The following is a 26,079-nucleotide window of genomic DNA, read 5'->3' as shown; positions in this document are numbered from 1 at the left end:
GTGAGCCACCACACCCAGCTTTTTTTTATTAAGAAACTGGATTTCATCTTGTTGGTCAGGCTGGTCTTGAACTCCTGACCTCAGGTGATCCACCCACCTCGGCCTCCCAAAGTGATAAGATTAGAGGTGTGAGCCACCACGCTCAGCCTCTTTTTTTTTTTTTTTTTGTACCTTTATTTTCATAAGGATTAGAAAAAGCCCCAGCTAGAAGGTCAAACTAGTGATTTTATAGATATAGTTCCTTGGGATGGTAGTGAAATAAAGCTTCCTTTTAAGCAAATTTAAAGTTCAAAGTGAGCTAACAAAAAATATATATTGCATTAGTACAGTACAAAGGGTTTCTTGATATGAAGGAAATGTGTGAAATGGCCCCTGACAGAGTGAGGCTGGGGACACTGGGGTCATCTTCCAGAGGGCCCAATCCCTGCCCTTGAGGTACTTGTGGCAACCCACAGTGGCCAGAAGCGTGGCTGAAGGGGAGTGGCCTGAATCATACCTCCAGGAGGAGGTGGGGGTTCCCTGGGCACTGGAGAAACAGCTTCAACCACACAGTCAGAGGGCTGCCTCCTGTAACCCCTGACCTTCTGCCGCCTCCATTCCCCCTCGCCACCAGCCAGAGGTCTGCAGCGCAGTGGGTACAAGTGAGCAGGAGGGGACCCTCTGAGGCCAAGAGCCCCCCTTTTGCCCAGGCCTGTGGATCCTGCCATGGCCTTGCTGCTGGAACCCAGCTCCGCAGCTCAGACCTAGTCCTGCCTGAGCCAGAAGGACCCCCCCTTGTGCCAGACAGTCAGCCTCCTCTGCCCTCCTAGGGTTCTGGACAACGTCGGGACAGGTCTCCAATTATCATCTCCCAGCTGCTTCCTTCCTGGAGCCAAAAGAGCTCCTTATCCCCTCTCGTACCCCCTCCTCATGCCAGCACCTCCTTCCGTACCTCCTGGGGGATCTATCTCAGTGTGTCTGGGATGGAGCAAACAGTGTACCAGCCTGAGATGGATGGTGATTGTGGGGTGGGAGGGTCCCCAGGTCACCCAGTTCTCCCAGGCAGATTATGGCAGGGAGGGGCCCCAGCTCCCAGCTGCTGGAGCAGGCAGAGAGGGTAGGGCATGGAGCTCACGGCAGCTGCACGTTATGACTGCAGCCACACAAACCTCACAGTCAGCAGTGTGGAGGGGCTGCTGAGCAGCCTGCACAGAGAGGGGAGCAGAGACCAACCCCTCATGCCTCCTCCAGGCCCCACTCACCTCTCTGGTGCTCTGGCATTGGGGCCACTGGGGCAGGCGGGCAGGAGCTAGATACTAAGGGGTGGCAGAGAGAGAGGGGAGGAGGCAGGAGAGAGGATCTGCCCTCTCCGAGGGGCGGTGGCAAGGAGGAGCTTTGATGTGAAAAGCTTTAGAATCTGTTTAAGAACCTTTGAGATCCTTGGCTTTATATAACAAAAAAGTAAGCTGAGGCTGGGGAGAGGGGAGTGCTGGGTAACCAGCTGTCCTGGCTTCTTACTTTGTACAGATTTAACTTCTTTCTTCAGGGCCCCAGCTGAGCTGGGAGGATGAGCCTGGGCTTCTGGTTGAGGGTGGAGGAGCGTTCTGTCCTTGGGAGAGGGAGGCCAGTGAGTGACCAGCCTACTGGGGGGCTGTGAAGACTCGGACATGATTTTAACTCTTTGAGCAGGCCAGGCACTTGAAATCAGAACACTGGGAGAGAAAGACCCATGCCGGAGGCACCCTGGGTGTCTTAGCAACTTAGTTCTGAGAGACCCCAGGCTAGCCATTTATTTATTTTTGAGACAGGGTCTCACTGTGTTGCCCAGGCTGGAGTGCAGTGGTGCGATTACGGCTCAGTGCAGCCTCGACCTCCTGGGCTCAAGCTATCCTCCCACCTCAGTCTCCCAAGTAGCTGGGACTATAGACACGTGCCACCGTGCCCAGCTAATTTTGGGGGTTTGTTTTGTTTTGTCGAGATGGGGTTTTGCCATGTTGCCCAAGCTGGTCTCCACCTCCTGAGCTCAAGCAATCCACCCACCTCAGGCTCCCAAAGTGCTGGGATTACAGGTGTGAGCCACCACACCCAGCCTCATTAATTTAATTATTCATTCAGTCTACAGATCTTTTCCCTCTCTGAGCCTAAGGGCCTAATCTGTAAAATGGGGATGTTAATATAGAAACTTTGCCTTTGGGCACAGAGTGAGAGGCCAGCCAGACAAGGGTGGAGAAAGCAGGTTGTTTTCAATGAAAGACATTCCTGAGCAGTGATGGGCTCCATGGGCTCCTGGGGTCGCAGCAGCATGACCTCCCTGTTACCCCTACGCCTGTTTCAGCCACCAGCAAGTCCTCAGAGTGGCCCTGACCCTCCCTGGACCTGAGCAGCCCAGGGAAAAGACACAGATCGATTCCAATCTAGCAAGCGCACCGGCCGGCCGGCACAGATCAATGCTTCCTGTTCCAGGCAGGGAGGGCGTGAGAGACCCTGGCAGGGGTCTGAAGCAGGGCTGGGTTCTCCTGGGGTAGGGGGACTGCAAAAGAGAGACGGAGGCTGGGAACTCTGGGGGAGGGGAAGCAAGGCTGGGGTATCCTGGGAGAGGGGAGTTGGGCCAGGGATGGGGTTGGGAAAGCCAGAGAGATGAGGGAGGCGCTGCACGCCTTCTCTTTTCTCCAAGGACCCTCAGTGTGCAAGGCTGACTATATTTTTTGAGTCCAAGATTCAAGCCACAGGAAGATTCGAAAACTGGCGAAATCCAGAATCTGAATGAGGGGAAGGGCAGGGTGAGGAAGGCGGGTTCTGCCACCCTCGGCTCAGCCTGCCCCGCCTGGGAAACTCGGAAGGGGAAGGTGGCCTGAGGCTGGCGTGGCCGGGAAGTGGCAGGCGCCCCCCAGTGGCCAGCTGGGAGCACAGCACAGGTGCTTGGGAAGAGTGAGGTTGTCATATGTTCAAACAATTCCAAATTCCACGTTTATTTATGAGCCTCATTTATTTTTATCAGCCACCACATTCTTTTACATGAGATCACTGTAACTCATTATGACAATTAAGATCCCAACATCTTAGTGACACCATCTCATATAAGCCATCAAGCCAGTCCCCACCTGGCATGTTTACCCCAGATGTAACCCTCTACTCTGTCCTCTGGCTGCCCCGGCAACATTCACACTGATGTCATCTGCAGAGGAGGAGAATGGGGAGGGGAGGAGAGGGAGGGAGAAGGAAGGAGAGAGGCAAAGGGACAAAGTAGAGGAAGCAAAGCCACCAGCTTCAGGAAAGGGAAGACTCTCTGGGGCCCCTGACATGAGTCCTTCCCAGCCCCAAACTCAGGATCTGGAATTCAGGTCTCTGTCACCCTCTCTGTAGAGATCAGGAGGCTGGATAAAACCCCTTCCTTGCGGAGCTGAGAGGATGTCACATGTGTGCCCTGACCCACTGCCTGGGCAGGGATGGCAGCTGGGGTATAGCCCTGGTGGGAAGGGAGGGCAAGAAGCACTCAGGGTGAAGACAACAACTCACAAGCCCACAAGACCTGGGACTGGGCAGGGCAGCAGGAGGGAAGCGAGGAGGCAGCTGGGAGGGTGGAGGACCTGCTTCAGGCCACACCCACGCACACACACAAACACACTGCATGAGGCTCCCCAAGTCCCTCCTCTGCAGCCAATGCTACAGGAGCCCAAGTCACCCAGGAGGAGCCCTGAGGCACTGCCACCTTTGATTGTGCCTGACAGCTCCATCCTGCTGGGTGCCTCCTACACGGGAAAGCACACTGTATGCTTGGAGGTTGGAGGGCAGAGGACAAAGGTCAACTGGGACCAGATATGTCTCAAACTTGGCAGAGGCTCTGGGAACTTGGAGCAGGGGAGGGGACCCTTTGCTCCCCCTTCAAGTGAAGGAATCGGCCTCCCCGTCCCTGGGTGCCCCTGGCTCTGCCTTCCTCATGTGCCCATACCCCTCCGTCTCTGCTGGCTGGCTGTTGGTCCTTGGAGCAGAAGCCCATCTGTGTCTGTTTTCTACAACCATCTTTTCCGCCCCATACCACAGCAACCAAAGTCATTTTCCGGGCAATTGCCTTTCTGTAAACATTCCTGTGTAATATCCCCCCAAATTGCTAATACCCAGCACCCTGTTGAGTCTCTCTGTCACTCCAACTAGAGCCTCAGAGATGGGGGCTTGTGATGGGGGAAGGGCGATGGGAGGGGAGGAGGCAGCTGGACCGAGGATTGCTCAGGGGGCGGCTCCTGCCTAGCTCCTGGCACAGAGGGTGGGCCGGGAACACCGCACCTCCCCACCGTGATCCCCACTCCCTGCCAGCCCAGCACCACCCCCTGAATGTCGGCCTCCACATCAGGAGAGTCTGCCTGGACTAGGAAGGGACACAGAGAGGAAGGGGGAAGGGACCCCACTGGACAGAAGGCCTGAGGCAGGGCCTGGAGGAAAAGGAGCTGACTTGAAGGCATGGAGGAGATGGCTAGAAGATACAGACTCCTGGTGACTGGGGGCAGAGCTCTAGGGACATGGGGCAAGGCCAGGCAAGGTGTCTCCAAGCAACACCAGTTCCCCTCCCACCACGGGTGACAAGGAGGACAGAGGACAGGGTGGAGGCCAGGTGTAGCCCATCCCCGCCGGCATGGCCGTGGAGGGGGCAGAGGGAGATGGACAAGGCAAGAGGTGTCAGGTGGTTCTTGGCAGGTGACACATGTGTTGCCCCCTTCCCCACCTCCCAGCACTGATATATAAAGCCACTATGGAGAAGCATCTGGAGCAGGCCGATTCTCCTCACTATACAGCAAGGGAAACTGCGGCTCCGGGAGGTTGAGTGATCTAACCTGAGTCATCACATGGACTCCCTTCCCCAGGGGCAGGGGTAGAAAGAGGGACTAGGACTGTGAGCTCTGACCCTGTGGTCTCTTATATCTCTCTGCCCAGGGACTCCCGCAACCCCCTTCCCAAGCTCCACAGAAGCTGGGCATCCAGATGGGATGGGGGATGACAGAGCCCTGGAGGGAGCCAGCAGCAGAGGCGACATGAAGGGAGGCCGGGGAGGGTGAGGGCACTGCCAGTCACAGCTCTGTGCAGGCAGAAAAACACAAGCCAATTTGTGCAGATTTAAAACTCACTGAAGGCCACTTAGTTGGTAAACGAGTTGGAATCTAATTAAAGGACCTCTTCGAGGCTGGAGGAAGGCGCTGTCACCTGCCTAGGAGGAGCGGTGAGGCTGGAGGCCTGGGCCCCAGCTGCTACTGGTGAAGCTGCTGGAGCTCTCCCTGGGGAGAGCAGATCTGAGGGGGTCAAGTTCCCTGAGGAGGGCAGATCTGAGGGGGTCAATTTCCCTGAGGAGGGCAGATCTGAGGGGGTCAAGCTCCCTGCGGGTGGGCGCCTGGGGACGGGGGATGCCCCATCAGATGCTTCCCTGGCGTAGCTCTTCCCACTCGCCCATCCCAGGCAGACTGTGTCCACTAACACAGACCCCAGTCACACGCCCTCATCTCCTCCCTCAGACTTGGGGCCTCCCAGATGGCAGAGGGGCCATTCCACCTAGAAGAGCAGAACTAGGTGTGGTGAGGAGGCCCACCAACCACATCAGGAGTGGGGTGGGGGCCTGGGGACACTCAAACTTGCCCTCTGTGCCACCTCCACCAAATGCACTACCTGCAGCTGTCCCTCCCCCAGTGCCCCAGGCCCCACAGCACAGCAGCTCTCAGACCCTGGTGGTGAGGTGGGGCCTCCCTTCAGCTCTCATCTCTGGGGAAGAGGTGTCCCCCTGCCTACCCGTCCTGTGTCAGGAAGCCACAGTGCTTTCTCTCCAGCCAAATGCCTTTCCCATGCAGGAAACCAAAGCCCAGAGAACAAACCTGACCCCATCTAGAGGAGCTGAAGGCAGAGCCCAAAGTGGAACCCAGGGGTCCTGGCCCTCAGGGGCAAGGCTTTTTCCATTCCACAATGCCACTTCCCAGAAAGCAGCTGCCTGGGGAGCCCCTCTCTAGGCCACAGGCCCCAGGAGGACACAGATTAACAACCTCCTTAGGAAGGATCAGTAGCAAGGCAGAAACACCGAAGTAGCCCCCGACAGGGAGAAAGGCTGAGGGCCACAGCGCTCACCCCAGCCCAGGGGGATGCTCACCACACAGAAATCAGGGTCCCTGCAGGGCACCCCAACTGCACACTCAGACAAGACTCCCGTTCCTGCAAAATGTGTAAGTCAGCCCCTTGTCCAGAATTCCAGATATACAACCCCCTTTCTTCCCCCTGCCCCGCCTCTCTCACACACAGCAGGCCAAGCTGTGACATTACCAAAAACCACTGGATCCACTGACTAGTTATGTGACCTTGAGCAGGTCAGGGGATGCTCAGAGCTTTAGTTCTCTCATTTGTTTAAAAAAAAGGCAGCAGAAGCTACTGACAGGCAACAGGCATGCAGACTGCAGACCCCAGCTGAGCAGAGCCAGTTCCTTCTGATCTGCCCCAGAGCCTGATTTCCTTCCACCCCACTGTCAGAGTTTTATCAGACCCAGGACTGTGGGGTTGTGATTTTTGGCTTTTAATGAAAATCTGGCTAATTGGCTTCCCTGGGAAGGGAGGGGGCAGAGACGTGGGGGGCAGCATGTCACCCCCAGTCTGAAGCCAGAGCTGGAAAGGTTGGGAGCAGCCCTGGCATGTGCCCACGCGGCACTGTGTAAACCAGCTAACTCCGGTGTGGCATCTCCACTGCTCACGCGCCCAGGGAAGGTGTCCTGTCAACTCCACATCTCCATGGAGAGGCAGCCAAGGGGAACAGGCCGAGAAGGAAGGGAGGGGGGAAGAGTGGAGGGTGGGAAGGGAGGGAGGCCGGCGCCTGTCCTCGGCTCTGCCCTCACTCAGGAGGCTGCCAGAACATCCTCTCCCCAAGGGGCACTCCAGCCTCAGAGTGCTGTGCCCTCTGTGTGTGAAAGGGATCTTTGCCCCCTCCTTGCAGCTGCCTCCAGCTGAAAGCATGCCCAGGGGGCAGCATCTTGTTTCCAAGGGGGAGATTCCAATCCCTTGGAAGTGAGCGGTAGAAGCCCCACCCACCACCCTGCCTCCCCATCGGGAAGCATTTTCAACACCAAGTCCTCATCAAAGGGCTCATACATATTGGGCAGGAGACCCAGCCTTGCCCAGAGGCCCTCGATATCCTCCTCAGAGACACCACCTTTTGTGGGGACAGGCCCTCCCTAGGAGGCCTTGTCCTAGCCCCATGACCCTAGCACTCAAGCAGCTCCCTTGGCCACAGAACCAGCAGGGTTCCTCCAGGTTCCCAGCATACCCCCAGTTGCCCAGGCACACACATTTGCTCACTCCCGCCTCTACATCAAACCTGTGCACCTCGGCATGCGCCTGGCTGCCCAGCACTTGCTCACTGGCGCAGGCCCGTCACAGCCTGCCTCACCTGCATCCTCCACCTGACCACAGGCGATCCGCCCACCTCGGCCTCCCAAAGTGCTAGGATTATAGGTGTGAGCCACCGTGCCCAGCCATGAACCACTTTTGAACACACACATATGCATGACAGTCTACATGCAGGGGTACACCTGGGCCCACCAGGGCATCCCCCTCTGCCACCTTAGATGCCGCATGGACAGGGAGGGCACCATGCCAGTGCATGCACCTCATGCAGTGCATCTGGGGCTCCCTAAAGCACCAGGTCAATGCATCTCCACTTGGAAGATGGTGGGGATTTGCCTATCCTGAGTCCCTCATGGAGGCGACATCTTCAGCCCCTTTTCCACTTTGCCAGGTGTGGGGTTTCCTTGCTAAGATGTTTACACAGTCTTAAAATAGAGGAATCGGCCCAGTAACATCAAGGCCACCCACTCTGACCAATGCTTAGCCAATGCGATGATGCCCGTAAGTGAGACCCTCCTCCAGGACCTGGGTGCCTCCAGCCCTCATTCCACCACTACAGGTGCTCAGCGCCTCCACCAGGGCAAAGGGGCCCGAGGGCCTTTGCTCAGCTTCCAGCTCTGCTAACAGGGAAGGACAGGGCTTCTGGGCCCCAAGGCTCAGCCCTCACCTCATGGGTTAATTTCTCTGCCACGCTGCAAACCAGCTGAGAACAAATAGCCGAATCTGCAACCCGTGATTCTCTCTCCCTAAGGACATCTCAGTATCCCGAGGGACTATGGAGGATGAGGTGAAGGGAGCCCGGGGTTCAGAGTTTGGAGAAGGCAGGAGGAGGCTTGGCGAGTCTCCTGCGTGGCCTCTGGGTCCAGGCAGTCTTTGGAAGCCGGGACCTGGTCAGGTACCAGGGGCATCTTGTGGAAGTTCTCTTTGTTGTCTAACCTGAACCCTCCCATCAGAGCAGAATCCGGGAAGGTGGAGCACAGGCATTAGGCAGGCGAAAAATAACCCTCCTCCCCATCTGCAAAATACACAAAGCCTCCCATCCTCCCTTCTCTAATCCACACATCCATCTTGAGTGACGAGTTTAAACCCAGCATCAGGCTTGCTGGAAGCCGTGGGAAATATGGCTCGCCATGAAATGATAACCACCTTTTCTTTTTTTTGAGATGGAGTCTTGCTCTGTCACCCAGGCTGGAGTGCAGTGGCACAACCTTGACCCACTGCAACCCCCACCTCCTAGGTCCAAGCGATTCTCCTGCCTCAGCCTCCTGAGTAGCTGGGACTACAGGCCCATGCCACCACACCCAGATAGCTTTTGTATTTTTAGTAGCGACACGGTTTTGTTATGTTAGCCAGGCTGGCCTCAAACTCCTGACCTCAGGTGATCCACCCGCCTCGGCCTCCCACAGTGCTGGGATTACAGGCATGAGCCACCGAGGCCGGCCATGATAAGCACTCTTGAACACCTACACATATTCATGACAGTCTGCAAAGGGCTTGTGCAGTCATCATTCTCTTAATTCTCATAGTCACCTTGTGAGGTTGCAACCCCCCTATTTTACAGGTGGAGAAACTAAGGCTCAGGAAGGAGTGACTTGTCCAAGGTCAGAGTTGAGTGGAAGAGGCTGATCTCAACTGCAGGGGTGGTTAGCCCAGGTCCTCCTTCTTTCCCCTACACTCTGTTCCCCTGAGGAAGATGCTGATCCTGCCACCAGGTTGTCTGTGAGTACTCATCTAAGGCATTGGGCCAGAGCCCCACAGGTTCCCTCTGTCCGTCCTACACCCTAAGAAGAGAACACGGAAACAACCCTCCTTCCCAGCTAATCACAGAGCCTCCACCCAGTCCTCCTAGGGGAATCTATTCCCCAGGGCCGGAAGAGAGGGAGGAAGCAGAGCCACCCCTAGATCACAGAAACCCAGGCTGGAAGGGGGTCCCACAGTCCTGAAAGACCTTCTGGGGGACCCTCCTTTCCACAGCCCTCCTCCCAGCCTTCTCGTACCTGCGCTGGATATGAAGCCCTCCCAGCCCCTGCCACAGGCTGTGCAAAGACAGAACTGCAGATCAAGAGCTCCAGCCAGCCAGGTCTTGGATACTTCCAGGAATGGAGAACTCATTACATCCAGGGCACCAATCATCTTGTGGGGTTCCTCCTTCCTTAAAATGAGCCACAGTCTGTGCCCAGGGCCCTCAGGAACCTGGGGGAAGGTCATGACCTCCCCTTTTGGAGCAGAGTGGAGGCTCCTGAACCGGAAGCTTCTGTCATGAGCCCTCAGGTCCTTCCTGCGTGGCCCAGCCCCTGGCCATCTGCACCACCCTTTGTTGGGTAAACCCCATATTGCCACCAACCTTCTTGGCTGGTAGCCTTCAGAACTGCTCCAAGGGTCCAGTTGAGGTCTGAGCAGCTCAGGTGCCTCCTCTCTGCTTCTGTTACTAAAGCGCCTTCGCTAGTGCCCCTCCTGCCCACGGTACATGTGCCAGGAGGAACAAATGCTCAGGGCCTGAGAGTCCTGCTCCTGGGCCAGCACATGCCTTCCTCGGCTCCTAACTCTCAGGCCTCCCCCAGCCTCGGACCTCAGGGGCCAGCCTGACTCCTCCCACCTGGGATGTGTGAAGTTCCTGGTCCAGTCAGCTGAAACTGCTCCTTCCAGTCACTTCCATCTGCTTTCTGGTGCCTGGCCTTGCTAATGTCACTTGAGGGGTCTAGTCTGAATCTTAGCACCTCCCAGCAACTACGCCCCTCAGAGCTCCAGCTTCAGACACCAAAAGGTGTGCCCAGGAGTCTGAGTGGGCAGCCTGCTCTGCCTGGAATTCTCTGGCTAGTGGCCTGAGGCCCTGGATGCCCCCATCTGGCAGTCAGCCACTCTGAGAACTGGAAAACCACAAGCCCACATGATAATATCTGAGGCATATTAACCACACAGTGCTTCCTCCTTGCTAACCTACTTCCTCCTCTCAGTGCTGACCCTACCGTGCAGCCAGCGGGCCCCAGGCTTGAAGGAGAGGCTCCCCCACCCTCAGCTGCTTCCCTGCAAGTACCCCATGTCTGCATCCCATGCTTGCGCAGTGGCTAATTCTGGTGTCTCATCAGACGGTAATTATGGGGGAATCAGCAGTGCTGTCATCTCTGCAGCTCGGCACCTGTCACCACACCACCATCCCCAGGCTGCTGGGATGGGACCGGAAGCTGAGGGGGGAGGGGCATGCTGGGGGGAGGGGCATTGGCACCGTTCCTGCCTCTGCAGCCCTCACTTCCCCACCCTGCCTCCTCAAGGTGAGCAATGCATAGCAGCCAGGTGGTCACCAGCCACACAAGTGCTCCCTGTTACCCAGGTCACTGAAAGCAGGGGCCATGTGTCCCATGTAGGCACCCCCATGACCAGAGAGAACCGGCAGAAAGACACAGCGAGCCAAGGCTCATATCTCACCTTGGCCACTTCCCACATGTGTGACCTTGAACAAGTCATTTCACTTCTCCAGGCCTCAGTTTCCCCAATGGCAAAATGGAGAAAATAGTGCCTCCCTTGTGAAGATGGGAAGAAATAAAATGTGTAAAGTATCTAGCACAATGCCTGGCACACATGTGGTTAGGTAGTCATTCAACAAACAATTCATACACAGCTACTATGTGTTAGGCAACATGGGGATGCCAAGATGAATGAGATGATTTAGCAAGGATCACACTGTGGCCGCACTGACTGAGGCACAGGCTTTTTTTTGGTGGGGAGGGGCTGGTGGTGTTTGGTGTTATTTCTTTGAATTGTAATACCTCGAAGGAGCACAGAAAGTGAGGTAAGGAAGTACCGGCTGCAGAGGCAGGAAGGCGTCCCTCCTCACGACAGTCCCCACCATTCCCTAGCATCCCTCATTTGCTGCCCCTGCAGGTACCCCATTTTACAGATGTAGGTGCTGAGTTTGCTGCCCCTACAAGCAAAAGTAGGCTAGTGGGCTTAGTTATGTCCAGAACTGGTAACTGTTCAAGAAAGGTCACATCAGGAGCCACCAGAAGTTTGACGGTGCTCCGGGAGATCCCAGGGTCAAGCCCAGAGGTGGTTGTCGGGGGAAGGGCACTTCAAGGAGGAGCAGAAATGGGAGGTGATAAAGGGGACGCAAGCCTCAGAGGCAAAGGCCCACGGGGGAGAAGGCCAGACCCGAGGCGGGCTGGTAGGGGCCCCACCTGGCTGCAGCACAGAGTCCTCAGGAGGAACGGGGTCGGGGAGGAAGGTGATGAATCCCAGCATCAATTCTTCATGGTGTTGGGCCGCAGAGGAGCCCTGCTTCCGGAGTGCAGAGAGCGAGGCAAAGGTGCACGAGGGAATGGGGCGAGACCCATGCAAAGCTTCAGGCGAAGGCGGAGGGGAGGAGGGTGTGGGGCTGAGGCTGCCCTGCTAGACACTGGGACTGTCTCCCTGAGCCCAGACATGCTACTTAACCCCTCAGGTCTGTCTGGCTCTTCCCCCGAAAAACAGAGACAGCAGCATTGAGCTCACAGGGCAGCTGTGAAGATGGAGTGAACTGACACCTGTACAGTGCATGACCCAGCAGGTGGCTCCCAGAAAGCACCCAATAAATACCGGCAGCCGTGTTTTCATCATTACCAGCGATAATTTTTTGTCCTCAAAACTCAGCCATGACTAAATGAGCCCATCCCCTGAAAGCCCACAGAGGGAGCACAGGTCTCTTCTAACCAAAACCGGAGTCAACAGTGAGGGGCTGGCCCAGTGTCCACTAGCACGGTAGCTGCCCGGCCCCACCCCTCTACCCTCACCAGGCATTTCAATAATCCTTCATCACACTCTTCCAGAACCCATCCATGTCTTATTCTGCTCTGGCTGATAAAGCCAGGACAGGGGCTGCTTCACCTTTTTACAGATGTAGAAAGTAAGTCTTGTAAGGTACTGAGCTCCCCGTCACTGGGGGCGTTCCAGAAGAGGGCGGGTGAAAGAGAACATTCAAGTCTCAGAGGCCCTTGCCCCGGCCCCCTCTGCCTGGTTCACTGCCCCTGAGCCCACAGTGCAGCCTGAGCTTGGCCCCTCTGCTGTTTGTGTGGGGAAGTGGTTGGGGGTGTAACTCACGGAGCCAGAAGGAGGGAAAGAGCTGCAATCTCAAGTCCCTCCGCATTTCCCTGTTTCCCGTTTCCCGGCTTCTCCCAGCAGCCAAGGATGGGGGAGGGAGGGAGCAGTGTCGTTGCTCTTTTAGGAAAACGGTAATTTTAATTAAGAAGCAGACAAACGAGCGCTCTGCAGATTGTCTCAGAGCAAAGTTAAAAAGCCATCAAGGCGGCAGCAGCCACGGTGGCAAGGAGAGCTGCCTCCCCCAGCTGCCCACCCGGATTGGGGCTGAACAGTTCAGAGGGCTGGAGAAGGGCTGGAGGACGTGGAACCTGAAAATAGCCCCTCTCCTGAGAAGGCAGGGCAGCGCTAGATAGTACCCAGGGTATAGCCTGCCCAACCCCGGGCAGCGGCTGGGGATGCAAAAGGTGCCTGCAATTAGGCAGCCCCTGCTGTGGGCCTGTCACTACTTTTTCTTGACTTTTCTCAACAAAGCTACCTGGGAGGTGTTCTTGTACCACTTTACAGGCACCAACACTGAGGCTCAGAGAGGGAGAGTGGCTTGTCCAAGGTCACACAGCTAGGACATGGCTGAAGTGGGGGTTTGAACCCAGGGCAGGCTGACTCTAAAGTCCAGTGCTCCAGGCTGCAGGTCCTGGGCCCAGATTTGCGGGGGTGGCTTCCCCCACCCACACCCCCTCCTCTAGCCAGGCTCCTTGATGTCCTCTGCAGCGGCCTCAGGAGCAGCCTAATAGTGTTGCCCTTAGTCCTCAGGGTTACCAGGGACTTGGAGGCCAAGTCACTGCTTGCTTGGCAGGGTCACGTTATGAGGGGCTGCTGTTCAGCGACAAAGTTACAAAGGAGCTGCCAGCAGGGGGAGCAGGGGCAGACAGACAGAGGACAGGCCCCACAGCCAGGAAATCTTCCAACTCCTCAACCTCTACTTGCTCACCACTTAAGCAAAGCATGCAGGAACCTATCTGTCTTGGTTGCTGCTGGACTCTAAGCTTAGCCTAGTGCCTGGCACAGAGAAAGTGTTCAGTAAGTTTTTTTTTTTTTTTTTTTTTTTTTTCTGAGACAGAGTCTCACTCTGTTGCCCAGGCTGGAGTGCAGTGGTGCAATCTCAGCTCACTGCAACCTCCGTCTCCCAGGTTCAAGCAATTCTGCTGCCTCAGCCTCCCAAATCCCTGTAGCTGGGATTACTGGCGCCCACCACCACACACGGCTAATTTTTGTATTTTTAGTAGAGACAGGGTTTCACCATGTTGGCCAGGCTGGTCTCGAACTCCTGACCTCATGATCTGCCTGCCTTGGCCTCCCAAAGTGCTGGGATTATAGGCGTGAGCCACCACACCCGGCCTTCAATAAGTCTTTATTGAATAAATGGATGAATGGATGAACAATCAAACAATTGAATAAATGAAACGAGATCACAAGTTTGCAAGTGCCTGTAAGCTAAATAAAACGGTCCAGTCTTCTCCCATCCTCCACCCTCTGGGCATTGCTGGAATATCAGTTTTCCCCAATAAGAGGTGCCCTTTGCTCCTGACCCCTCTCCCCAGGCCACAAGCCCCGTCAGCAGAGGGTTCCCACCTCTTCTGTTCCCCCCAGCTTCTGCTTACATGGTGGCGCTGCAGCCCACACACATGTACATGCACGTGTGCTTGTGCTCGCACATTCGCTCATGCACACACATGCACACACGGACATGTTCTCTACCAGCCAAAGTGCCCTCCCCAGAGTCAGCTATCTGCTGCCCCCTCCCCTGGCAAAGACTGGGCCCACCAGGGATAGCCCCCTCCCCGTTTCTGGCCCTCCAGGCTGGGGAGGGGCATCTGACTATGGAGATCTGGCGGGAGGGGGAATGGTGGGGGCCTCCCTCCTGGCTTACTAACCTGGAGACTTTAAACAGAGGGAACAGAGTCCTGGAGGCTTCCCTCCCGCCGCACGCTGGAGCCCTGGGTGAGGGACAGGAAAGGAGGAAAGTCGTGAATGAATGAATACCCAGAAAGGCCCGGCTGAAGCAGAGGAGCTGGAGAGAGGAGGGGACCAGGGCAGGGGCTCCCAAAGTGGGCGGGGACCAGGGCAGGGCCATGGGCCATGGTTTGGGGGAGGTGAAGCAGGGATAGAGCAAGGCAGAGCCTTAGGAGCTCTCCCTTTGGGGTGGGCCCCCCAGGACAGACAGGATAGAGACTGGGTGTCATAGGAAGAGCAGGGACTGAGCGGGCAGAGACACTGATGGGAGACAGACAGGGGGACAAACAGAAGGACAACATGGAAAACATAGGGTCCCCAGAATTGGGTTCCCTGGACAGACAGCCGACAAGCCATGCCTGGTTCTCCTCCCAGAAACGGGGGCAGACGCTTTACTAGGGGACCCAACCTAGACCCCAAATGATAGCCGGTCTGCCTCCCTCTTGCAAGGTCACGCCATTCTGGAAGGTTGATAGGTTCAGGGTCAGAGAGGCCTGCCATCACTGCCCTGGTGACAACCCTCTCCCCAGGCTAAGAATCTCCCATCTGCTCACTCCCCACTAACCCTGAGAAAGCCCCACTTCCCCTGCCAGCATTGACGAGACAGGCATTTCCCACCCAACAGGCACTCCTAGGTGCACACTGCTAGGAGCTGTGCAGAAGGACGGCCTGCCCAGACCTGCCTGAAGTCCTTCACCTAGCTCCTGCCTCCATGTCCCCAACCCTCAACATACCAAGGCAGGGTCCCCTGCAGCTGTCCACCATGCCCGGCCCTGCAGGGAAGTCCTTTCTCAACCTACCCCACCTCCCTCATGCTGCCATACCTATTAGCCTTTTACCCTGGGGCACGCAGCAGTAAGACCTTTCCTGCCTGGAGACACAGCCCTCCCTTGGCTGGCTCAGACCCATCCATTCCCACGTCACGTCTGGCTACAGGCATTCTCACAGCCCCCTGCCAATCTCATGGTTCCAATTTTCCCACCGATTACCCAAAATGCGGACATCACAGGGAGAAACAGCTGTTGGGACACGGACTGGGAGGAAATACTAAGAATGCTCACTAACATGTCTAGCCCTAGAGGGCTTCCTGGATGAGGCGGTGGGAGGCACAGGAGTGAGGGTTCAGGAGCTCCACCTTCCTTCTTACCACCAGTCCTAAGTGGCAGCTCCAGGGGCCCAGCCCCAGACAGGCTGCAGTGAGAATCTGGGTTCTAGAAAAATCTAAAGAGATTTCTTATGCATGCCCCTTCCTCAGTGGAGGGTGGGCTCCCATTCAATCATTCAGTCAGACAGAGGAAGAGGAGGAAGACAAAAAATGACTATTTATTGAATGTCTACTGTGTGCCAGGAGCTCTGCCTAAATTACCTCATTTAATCCTGCTACCCACTCTGTGGGGAAGCCAGTTAATGCTCTCAATCTACAGAGATGGAAACCACTTCAGAGAGGTAAAGCAACTTGCCCAAAACCACACAGTGAGTGACTGTCAGGGCTGCGACTGCATCCCAGAGCTGTCCAACTCTAGACCCTGAGCTCTTAACCCACGAGCTAAACGTCTCCTATCCAACCTCCCCAGTCTTTGGCCATCTCCCTTTTGGTGGCCTCTGGGAAGTTCTTCCTAAAGTCCAACCTCTTTCTAGTGACTGTTCCAGCAGAAATTATCTCCTATGGGCAATAAGGTAGAAGAGAAGATTTCTCCTTGGTCTCTGCCTCGTCCTAAGAGTGGGAGGCAGACTGTTCTAACCCCAGGCTGCCAATGGACCAGCAGAAGGCTGAGCCATCAGGTCGAGGAGAGAGGCGGGTCCAGGATTTCTTGAGCTTCATCTTTAGTTGACTCCTGCCTCTCTAAGAGCCCCTTCCTGCCCCTCCCACTTCCAGGAAAGAGGAAGCTCCAGGAAGCCCCGAACAAGCCCCTTCTCGGTTTTTTTTTTTTTTTTTTTACCAACCGGGAGTCCCCATAGTGCCCAGGTAGAGGAGAGTGCAGAAGTTCTGGGGTGGACAAAGTGAGACTGTGGCAGTCCCCACAACCCTTGCCTTTCCACAGAGCCCTAACTTTCCATGGGTAAGGGGGCTGCAGACAAGAATGGGGACTCACCAGGCCAGCCTGGTCACTGGGTGGGGTGGAATAGGCAGAGGACGGCCCAGGAGAGAAGGCAGCGAGGCCCAACCCAAAGGCTTCAAGGAGCCATGGAGGGCCTTCCCAAGGAGCCAGGTCATTCATTCTTCCCATAAGAAGGAGAGGCTTGTGTCTGCTACACCTGCCATTATCATGCACCCTAGGGGTGAGAGGAGACTGCAGAACATGTCCTCCCCTCCGCCCAATCTCCCCAGCTCTGCACAAACAGAAACAGCTAGGCTCTTTCTGCGGGGTCTCTGGGTCTGGGGTCTCTCTATAAACCGAGTCTGGGGGACCCTCTGTGGCCCCCTGGGTCTGTGGTCTCCAGCATGTTTTGCCAGCTGGAATGGAAAAGAAGCCAGTGCTCTGGTATGAGTGCATTTGCAGAGGTGAGGAAGACAGGCAAGAGAAAACCCAACTCCCTTCCAGTCTTGGTTTAACCCAAACCAGGACATGCAGGCAACTGAAGCAGGTGGCCGAGGCTACCAGGAGCCAGGATAAGGTGTGGGGGAGCTGAGCCACCAGCTGGAAGTGCCTTGTGGAAGAAAACCCGGACTGGATTATAGTCCCTGGATGGAATGGAGTGTGGCAAAGCCAGTTCTGCTGGGGTGGGAGGAAAACAGTGAGTTTAGAATTCAGAGGACAGCTGAATCCTCTAGCCACTCCCTTCTCCATCCCCTGGACTGGGAGGGCAGCTGTAGGCAAGGTGTGTCTTCGCAACAGGAGGGAGGCTATCTGTAAGGAATGAGTGAGAGTGTGTGTGTATGTTTTCCAATATTCTCTTGGGCCAAATCTCCATTTTTTTATTTTGCTTAGCTGAAGCTGGGAAACAATCTTCCCACCCTCCATGTGGCAAAGCAATATTATCTCAAGGGGGAGGAGGTAGAGAGACCCTGGGAGTGTTGGAAGCGAGCTTGAAGGTCTTCTAGTCCCACCCTCTTTTCTTATACCAAGGACACTGAAGACCAGAGGGGGCAACTAAATTGCCAAGGTCACACAGCAGTAGGGGAGACAGGCAAGCTGACTCTAGCCCAATGCTGCCTCTTTACAATTTACCTCTCTGCCCTGAGGAGCAGAGGAGCAGCTTCTCTGTCTCCTCCTTTTCTCCCTCTCCCGAAGCACTGGACCCCACCCCAGCAGGGCCCCCTGCACTCTGTCCACCACACCAGCCAAATGCCTCAGGATGCCCAGAGGTCATCTGAAAGGTCATGCTGACCAATCCCCTGCCCCTAAGTCCAAGACTAGCCTACGGTGCTCACAGACCACCGTCATTGAGGTGAAAGATGCAAAAATACCACCAGAGCCTCCCATCCTGAAGTGGCCACACGCCGGGAGGTTTATCTTCCTATCTAACCTCGATTCCTCCTACTACAGCGTGGGCCTGCTTCCTCTCAAGCTGTCCTATGCAGAGATGGAGGCAGGGGGAGAAAAACAGGTTTGCAGCCTCCACACCCTTCTGTTTGCCCACCCCCAGCAGAGAGGATGAGGGCAGGGTGTCCCAGGGTGGCTGGGCTCCAAGCCCAGTGCATGCGTGGGGCCCGAAGGGTAGGGTGAGGGGCAGCAGCCTGAGTATGGGGAAACAGCTCTTCCAGGAACTGCCCCTCCAAGTCCTCATCCTCTGCAAAATCCTAAGTCACAGGCTTAGAGAAGAGTCTTCTCTGGGTTCAGAGACATCTGTCCCCCATCCCATCACATTTATTGACTGTTTATTATGTGTCCAGCACTATGCGGGATGTTTTCATCTGTTGTTTCATTTAATCTTCACAACAATTCCAGGATCAGAAACGAATCTGCCTCCTGGGACAGTCCTTCCTTAAGACTAAGTCTAACCTGGATCTCTCTTACTGCATTTCTCTGGCCCAGTCCTCCTTGGTGGTGGAGGGCATTTTTGTTCTTGTCTTCAGAGACTCTTCTCATGACCCAGTGGACTTACAGTATCTTCTCCAGGCTATCACCCTTGACCCAGCCCTGCCCAGGTGAGGGGAGATACGGAGATAAAAGGAACCAATGCAGAGCTGAGGGCGGAATGGGAGGAGGCTCTGGGGGAGGTCCCCACAAGATCAGGAGGGGCTGCTGGAGGTAGGAGCAGGACTGGGGTAGCAGGTTCTCCTCCCTCATAATGTCCATGACCCTTGCAGGGGGCCTGGGCCCCACCTTCTCTGTGAGCCACAGAGGGCCCAGAGAGGCAATGAATGACCTAGTCCTTCTCGGTGACCATCTCTGAGGCCCAGGTTTCAGCACACACATACCCAGACCCCAGGAGAATGGGCAAAAGCAGGCAGGGGCACAAGGACAGGACTTGCCCTGGCTGAGCCTGGGAGGTGAAGCCAGAGGGGGAGCTCTGACTCCTGGCAGAGGACGAACAGCCCTGGGAGGGCATGCAGCCGCAAGCCCCTCTGCCTGCGGCAGGATCCGGCCTCCGTGGGGGTTTGCACACCCCATCCTAGCCACAGGCAACTTTGGTGAATTCACCCACCACATGCTCCTTTTGGAGCAGGAGTGCTGAGGGCAGGGGTCCCCTCCACGATGGCCATCCCCCCACCCTGCCCCCAGCATGGATGGAACATAGCGGTCAGACTTACCTCCCCAGGGAATGCTCAGGCCCAGCTTTCACCCCTCTGGGAAATCAGAGCAGCAAAAGCATGGGCCAATGGGCAAGGGGAGTTGGAATGGTGGGTGGGACTCTGGGCCGGGTGTGGGCGGCACCCTCCCCCTTCAAGCAGGCACCATTAATATATGCAAAGCATATGCAAATCACCCAGAAGAGAGACACAACACTGCTGGAATGTCACAAGAGACCTTGGAGATCAGCCAGCCCACGCCCCCTCATTTCACAGGTGAGAAAAGAGGCCCGGCTGGGAAGGGACTTGCTCAAGGTCATGAAGACATTTGGGCACTGAGGAAGGATAAGAATGAGCTCTCCTGACTTAGCGCACTGCTTTTTCCACCAGGGTCTTGTCTTTCTGCTGGGGGGTTTACAGCATGACACAGGGGCTCCAGGGTGTGGATGGGGTTCTAGGCAGGCCCACCAGAGAGACAAGGGTGGGAGATGGAGCTAAGAGGCTTCTTGGATGCCTCCCTCCCACCTCTGCACCTGGAGATGGTCTGGTGGGTGTGAGGGGCAGTGCAAGGGCAGCACAGCACCTGCGGGCGCCAACGGATGGAGGGGCAGGAGGCTGGAAGTAGGCAAGGAGAAATCCCAGGGGCAGGGGAGGAGAGCAGGGAAATTGGAGTGTTTGAGGCAGGGGAGAAAGAGCCCAATGTCAGGGCAAGGTGCCCGCAGTGGTGTGGGGACAGGGATGGCGCCCTCAACACACACACACACACACACACACACACACACACACACTCTCTCTCTCTCGCTCTGTCTTTCTCTCTCTCTCTCTCACACACACACACACACACACACACACAAACACACACACACACACAGACTCCTAAATGCTCAGCAGCCCTTCCTGCCTGGACTCGGACAATTACGGCACCTGACAGACCATAATAGTTAACCCAGGCCCATCCCTTCTGAGGCCACTTTCCCACCCCCAACCTGGCTTCTCAACCTTCCAGTCCTCGAAAGCAGGGCCAGAGCTGGGGAAAGGAAGGGGAGGCAGACGATGGGAGGGGCAGTCAGAGGGAAAAAGGGGAGGCAGGAGAGGCGAGGAGACAGGGTTAGAGAGAGAGACAGCAGGAAGGGCAGCGCAGGAGAAATTGAGGGGCAGGGAGTGGGAGGGGAGGAATGGGGAGATGGAATGGCACAGAGGAGAGATGGGGGAGGGGGGAAGACCGAGGGCACCCAGGAGAGCGCTCTGGAGCCCCTAGAACTGAGGACGATGCTGGAGCCCAGGTATCGGGTACAGGAACTCTGACCCTGAGGTTCTAGGCTGCCTGGCAGGCGTTGGGAACCATGCCCCTGCCCCTCTGCCCACTTCCCTAGAAACTCCCCCCCCATGCCAGGAATTCAGTCCTCCCTCCTTCACTGCCTCCCTCCCTTCCTCCCTCGGGGCAGGCACTGCTTCCCAGCCAAATCCGAAGCCTTCATCTCCGCTTTTCAGAGCTTGAAATGAAAGAAGGGGAAGCCAGTACAGCCCTCAAACCCGCTGACGGCCAGATTTTTATTATCTTTGCTCAAATGGGCCCTAGGAAGCCAATGAGGGATTCTTCAAAGAGCGTCTGAGTGCCTCATTGAAGCCTGCACCTGCACCAGCCCACCCACAGCAGGCAGCCAGGACTCGGGGGGCACAACCTGACCCCCCACCCCACCCCCAATCCTACAGTCCAGAGCCTAGGCTACCAGGAGCCTCACCCTCAGCACTCTGTGCCCTGCAGGGGCCCCTCGGCCAGGAAACCAGGCTTGAAGCTAGACCTAAGTCTGCTGGGCCTCTAAGGCAGTCTCTGTCCCTCTCTGGGCCTCAAGGACATAAATTAAGGAAGAAAACAGATCTCCTTGCCAGGGCTTGGAGGAGATAAGTGCTTGGGATTCCTCGAAAGAGCGGCTTTTATGGCAAGCCCTGGATCCTTCCCCTGAACTCCCTGCCTGCCCAGCACTCACAGGCCCCTCTGCAGGAGCTACCCCTACCACAGCCACTTCTTCCTGTGCCCCACGCCCACTACCCAGGATGACAGACACCATGAACTGCTCTTCCTGGGGCCGCAAACTCAGCTCCCTCAGTTCAAATCCTCAACACTGTCTCCCTTCTTTCCCCAAAGCCTAACCTGGAGTGGGGGTGGGGCTCAACAAACTGGGTACTTCAAAGAGCCCAGCCCCCTCCCTCCTAAGCACTTCCAGGGCTGGGGTTTTGGCAGAGAATGCCAAGGTTGGCATGGGCAGAAAGCAGCCATGCCACCCCACCCTCTAGCTCTGACCACACTGTCGAGATCAATGCCCACAGCCAAAGAAGGAATCAATGGTTCTAATTAAACCCTTTTTCCAGGGTGGGTCCCTGGCGAGAAAGAGAGAGAGAGAGTGTGGGGGGGGGGAGAGAGAGCGCATCAGAGAGGCCCTGCATCCCATCACCCAACCCAGTACCCTGCACATCTTTTAAGATGCCTGGAACCCAGCAGGGATCAGGCCATGAAGACCCCAGACTCTCTGCATTTGGCAAGAAGGCAAGTAGAAGGGCAGGGTGAAAGCCTGAGGTGAGGGTAGCTGTCAGAGGGGCTCATTCTATCGACCCTCCCCCTAGAAGAGCGTCCCCCTCCTCCACTCAGCACTCCCCGAGGACCACAGTTGCCTCTTCCAGACAGAGCTCCAGGACACAGACAGTGGGAGCCGGAAGGGGGATTTGCGCCTCCATCCCAGCCCTGAGGGTCATCACAGAGAACCAGCCATCATGGAAAAGGCGGAAGGAGCAGGAATTGTTGTAGGGGGGTACTGGACAAAGACCCTCTTGTCCCCAAGGCAGGGTGCCAGGAAGCCAGGGCAAAGCCTTTGCACTTGCTGCCAATGGTGCCTGGGTGCCAGGCAGTCTGGGTGGGGACGGTGGGGGTGGGGGGAGCAGCGTGGTGGTGGTGGTGGATCTTCTTCTTGGAACCCCTCCCCTGCCCTCACCCCATCCCTTGCTTCTACCCCAGGCCACCAGCTAAGTCTCTGCCTCAGCAACTCTCAGCTTGCCTAGAGCATTCCTCCCTGTCAGAATGTTCCTTCCTGTGCCCCTGACACCTGTATGGAGTAGCCCATCACCAACCAGAACCAACAGAACCCCTCACGTGCACCACAGCTGCTCCCCACATACAACCACACCAGAAACCACCACCATCACAGCTGCCACCAGTGGTGACGGAGCCTCACAATCTCCAGCAAATTCATCATCAATTTTTAAAGACCAACAAGAGGGAACAGGAAGGGAATAAAAGAAACTGAGGCACAGAATTAGACAGCACAGCAGTTGGTTCAAGGTCACCAAGACCAAGATACCAAGAGTTGGGAGGAAGGTATCCTGATGACCCCTCAAAAGTGCTCAAACCTCACCCAAAGGAACATTCAGGCCCACAAACCTGGAAGTCTGGTCAGCTTCCCTCACTCCCAACCCTCACCTGTTTACCCCTTCCCTGAAAGAGACAGCAGCTCCTCCATCTCCTCTTGAAAGGCTGCTGCCAGAAACCCTCCCAGCTCAGGGAGCCCACTTTCCTTAAAGTTGGGGTGCTGCAGGACCTCCTGGTCCCACAATATTTGAGGAGAGGGGCTGGGAAGACAGTCCAGGATCCCCCTCCTTGCCCACTTCCCAGCGACTGCTCACCTGGCTCCCCTCGACCCCCAGGGTCCCTCGGTCCGGCCTCCTCCCTGGGAGAGCGGGCTCTGCCCTCCGCAGTCCTCTCCCACCAGGCCAGGGCAAAGCGCCGGAGGCACTGCCAGGGCTGCATGGGGAGGCGTGGGGCTGGGGGGCGCGCACCAGCAGCCGCACACGCCCCGCCGGGCCCTGCCAGCCGAGCTGCGGAGGCACCCGGCCGGTCCCCTCTGCTTCCACCAGCATCCTGCTGCCCCCACCGACAGGACTCGGAGCTGGCCCGGGAGCTTCTGACGTAGCAGGGGGGTGCGTGGGAGGGGAGGGGGGGCCATGGTGCGTCCCCTTCCCAGCCCCACCCTCTACCCCTCAGCCGCCTGCCTTCCTACCTTCTCACTCACCCTAGATGCCCTCCCCAGCTGGGGGCGCCCTCCCCTGCCCTCTGGCCTCCGCAGGGGGAGGGGTTAAAATAAAATAGCCCCTCCCTAAACCCCTCCCTCTCGTGGGCCCTCCCTACCCGCCGGTAGAGCGGGGAGCTGGTCCCCAGTTTCTGCAACTGCTGCTGAGGCTCAGAGGTCTCCAGGGCTAGGGCCTCGAGGTGCGGGGAGGGGGGGCGGTGCGTGGAATCACAGGCTTGTATCCTGGCAACACGGCCAACCCCAGAACGCACTCATCCCCTTCCTTCCCTGGGGGCTGGCGCAAAGGGCCACCACCACCATCCCGGCGCAAGCACCCCATTCTGGGAGTTGGGAGAGGGAGGCCTTTGATGCACCCCTCACTTCTCCATCCCCTTCCCCTCCCCCTGCATCCTCCTCTTTCTTCACCTCGGATGGACGCCCGCCTCCCTCCATCCTCCTAGCCATCCATCCTCCTTCTTCTCCCCTCCCCTGCCCCCTCCACATAAGCCCCTTTACAGTTTAACCCCTCTGGCCCCCACCCCAGGGCGCCGCGAGGCCCTCCCCACCCAGTCTCCTGCCTCGCCACCCTGCCCCCTTCTCTGGTCCCAGCACTCCTCTCGCCCTGGTCCTTCTTCCAAGCCCGGCGCACAGCGGTCCCCTGCCCCCCACACACCTGCGCCCAGCATCCCTCGCCCCGCCGGCCACCGCCTCCCCGGCCCGGCCGCCGCCCCCGCCCCCGGCCGAGGGGGAAAACACACAAAGAAAACAGAAATACCTTCCACTTAAGCATGGAGGCACATTAGGGAGGAGAGAGACAGGGACATGCCTTGGGACGGAGCGTTCCCCATCGGGCGGGGGCGCGGGGGGCGGGGGCCCCGGGCCGGCCTGCCTGGCGCTCGCCCTCTCGCCGCCTCGCGGGCTCCTCGCTCGGCCCCAGCCCCGGGGCGCGGTGCCAGGCGGGCGGGCCGGGGGCGCGGGCCCCGCCGGGGTGGACCAGCTGGGAGGGCGCCGGCGGCCGGGCGTGTGGGTGCGCGCGCGCGCGGGCGTGTCACCGAGTGTGCGAGAGCGAGTGTGTGTGTGTGAGTGTGTGTGTGCGCGCGCGCTCGGGCCGGCGCGGGTGTGTCACTGCGGGCGGGCGCGCGCGCGGCGCGGGCGCGCGCGTATGGCCGGAACGTACAAAGGGCCGCCGGGGGCGGCGAGGGAGGGGGAGCAGAGGGGGTATTGCGCCTTCTCGCGCCCTCGGGCTGCACCGCGGGATCCCGCAGCGCGCGGCCCGGGCTGGGCGCCGGGCGCGCTCACTCCCTCCTCCCCGCGCCACCTGCTTCTCCCACCCCTAGTCGTCTTCGCACCACGATAGACACAAATGCATTGACTGGGAACCCGCGCGAAGGTGGCACCCGGGGGAGCGGGGACACCTGGAGGGCGGAGGACTCCTGGGTCTCCCAGCCCGGGCGTGCCTAGAGATGGAAAGGCTCTCGAGGCTGGGTGGGGAGGCGGAGCGGCGAGACTGGGGGCTCCCTTCAGCCAAGGTGACCTCGGAAACCAACAGCCGCCCCAGGCCGGGAGCGCCTGGACCCTCCTCTGCTTTTGCTTCTGCCGCGCGACCTCTCACCCCCAGGCGCCTAGACGCGGCTAGGTCAGAGGGACTGGGCTCCCCGGCGCCCTCTGCTGGGCCGCCTCCTGGCCCCCGCTCCGGGTTGCGGCCCCTCCTGCAGGCGTGCGCCGGAACTGCAGGCGCGCGTGCTGGCAGGGAGGGCGTCCGTGCTCCTCCGGCCTGTGCGACCCCACGGCAGGACGCCCCAGCGACTGTCCCTGCTCACGCTTCGCTTGGCGGCGCCACTGCCGCCTCTACCGCAGCCCGCAGAGCACCAGCTCTGTTCCACCCCGGCGTCCCCCGCCGCTCCGCGTCCCGCGTTCGTTGGCCTACCTGTTGGCTCTGCAGACTTCTCCAGCGCTGACCCAGACCCGGACCCAAGCCCGCGCCGACCCCTCGTGCTCCAGCGGCCCCCTCCCTCCCTCGCTCCGATTCTCTGGCCAGTCCCTTCTCTCTCAAGCTTTCTTGGAGAGGAGAAGGTGGGCTGAGTCCCCTGCCCCTTTTATTTACTTCTGGCGTTTCCAAAAACAGTTTAGATGAGCAAGAGAGGGGACACCGTACATCTCTATTAACTATGGGCCACCAGGCAGAGTGGCAGGCAGGCAGAGAGCCCAGGAGAGGAGACCCCACCCCAAGTGGCCTAAATGACAAACCGGTTTCCCCACTTCCTGGTCTATGCAGTTGCAACCTTAATCTGGGCTCTCCCAATTTCCTGTCCACCACCAGGCCTGCCCCTGAGCCAGCCACATGCCTAGCTAGGGACAAGGTCCCAGATGCCCCTTAGAGATCAATAACCAATTGCAGTAACTCAGGTGGCAGGGCCAGGACCAGAGGAGGAGAGGCCCTTTCCAGCCCCAGCAGGACAAATCAGGAGGACAGCCAAGAGCTGTGTCCTGGACACACGGTCTGGGCACACGACCGCAGCGGCCGGCACCCTGACTTCTTCCCTCCTGGGCCAACTGCCTTTCCCTCTGCCAACTGGATGGCGCCCATCTTTTGGCCTCTGAATGCACAGTGGGCATCCATCCAGCACCCTGCCTGGCTGCCTGCCCAGGATGGGCATGGGAGGCAGCAGGCTCTATGTAGGGAGGCTCAGGGGAGGCAGGGGTAGCTTCCCCTCAGCACAGGGACACCACCTCTCAAGCAGCCGGGAGCCCAGTGCTCTGGCATAAGCTGCTCCTCCATTCAGACTCCCCACTGACCAACTGCACTGGACTGCTGCCCTTCACCTCCCGGCAACTCAGATTCCCCCCAAGGGACAAGATTTCTTCCCTCCTCCACTTTGAGCCTAAGGAGAAGAAAATCAGCAGGTGCTCTACCCATAATCTCTAACCCTTTCAATAGCCTGACAGAAGTGAGCATTGTCAACCCCATATCAGAGAGGTATAGCC

General features: G+C 57.8%; 1 protein-coding gene across 1 annotated transcript in view; it reads right to left on the bottom strand.

Annotated features, from left to right (window-relative positions):
* The window catches only part of SRCIN1 (SRC kinase signaling inhibitor 1), a 72,349-nt gene extending 49,417 nt beyond the window's left edge, over positions 1–22,932 (bottom strand). Inside the window, 2 exon segments of the mRNA XM_032279814.1 lie at positions 14,283–14,345; positions 22,712–22,932. Coding sequence (XP_032135705.1) covers positions 14,283–14,345; positions 22,712–22,835 — 187 coding nt within the window. The 5' untranslated portion in view covers positions 22,836–22,932.
* Between the last annotated feature and the right edge of the window lie 3,147 nt (positions 22,933–26,079).

Source organism: Sapajus apella, unplaced genomic scaffold (genome assembly GCF_009761245.1).
Source record: "Sapajus apella isolate SASKATOON/1434 unplaced genomic scaffold, GSC_monkey_1.0 scaffold12, whole genome shotgun sequence".
NCBI classification, from domain to species: domain Eukaryota; kingdom Metazoa; phylum Chordata; class Mammalia; order Primates; family Cebidae; genus Sapajus; species Sapajus apella.
Note: the sequence above shows the minus strand (reverse complement) of the source record. Positions and strands in the feature narration are given on the sequence as shown.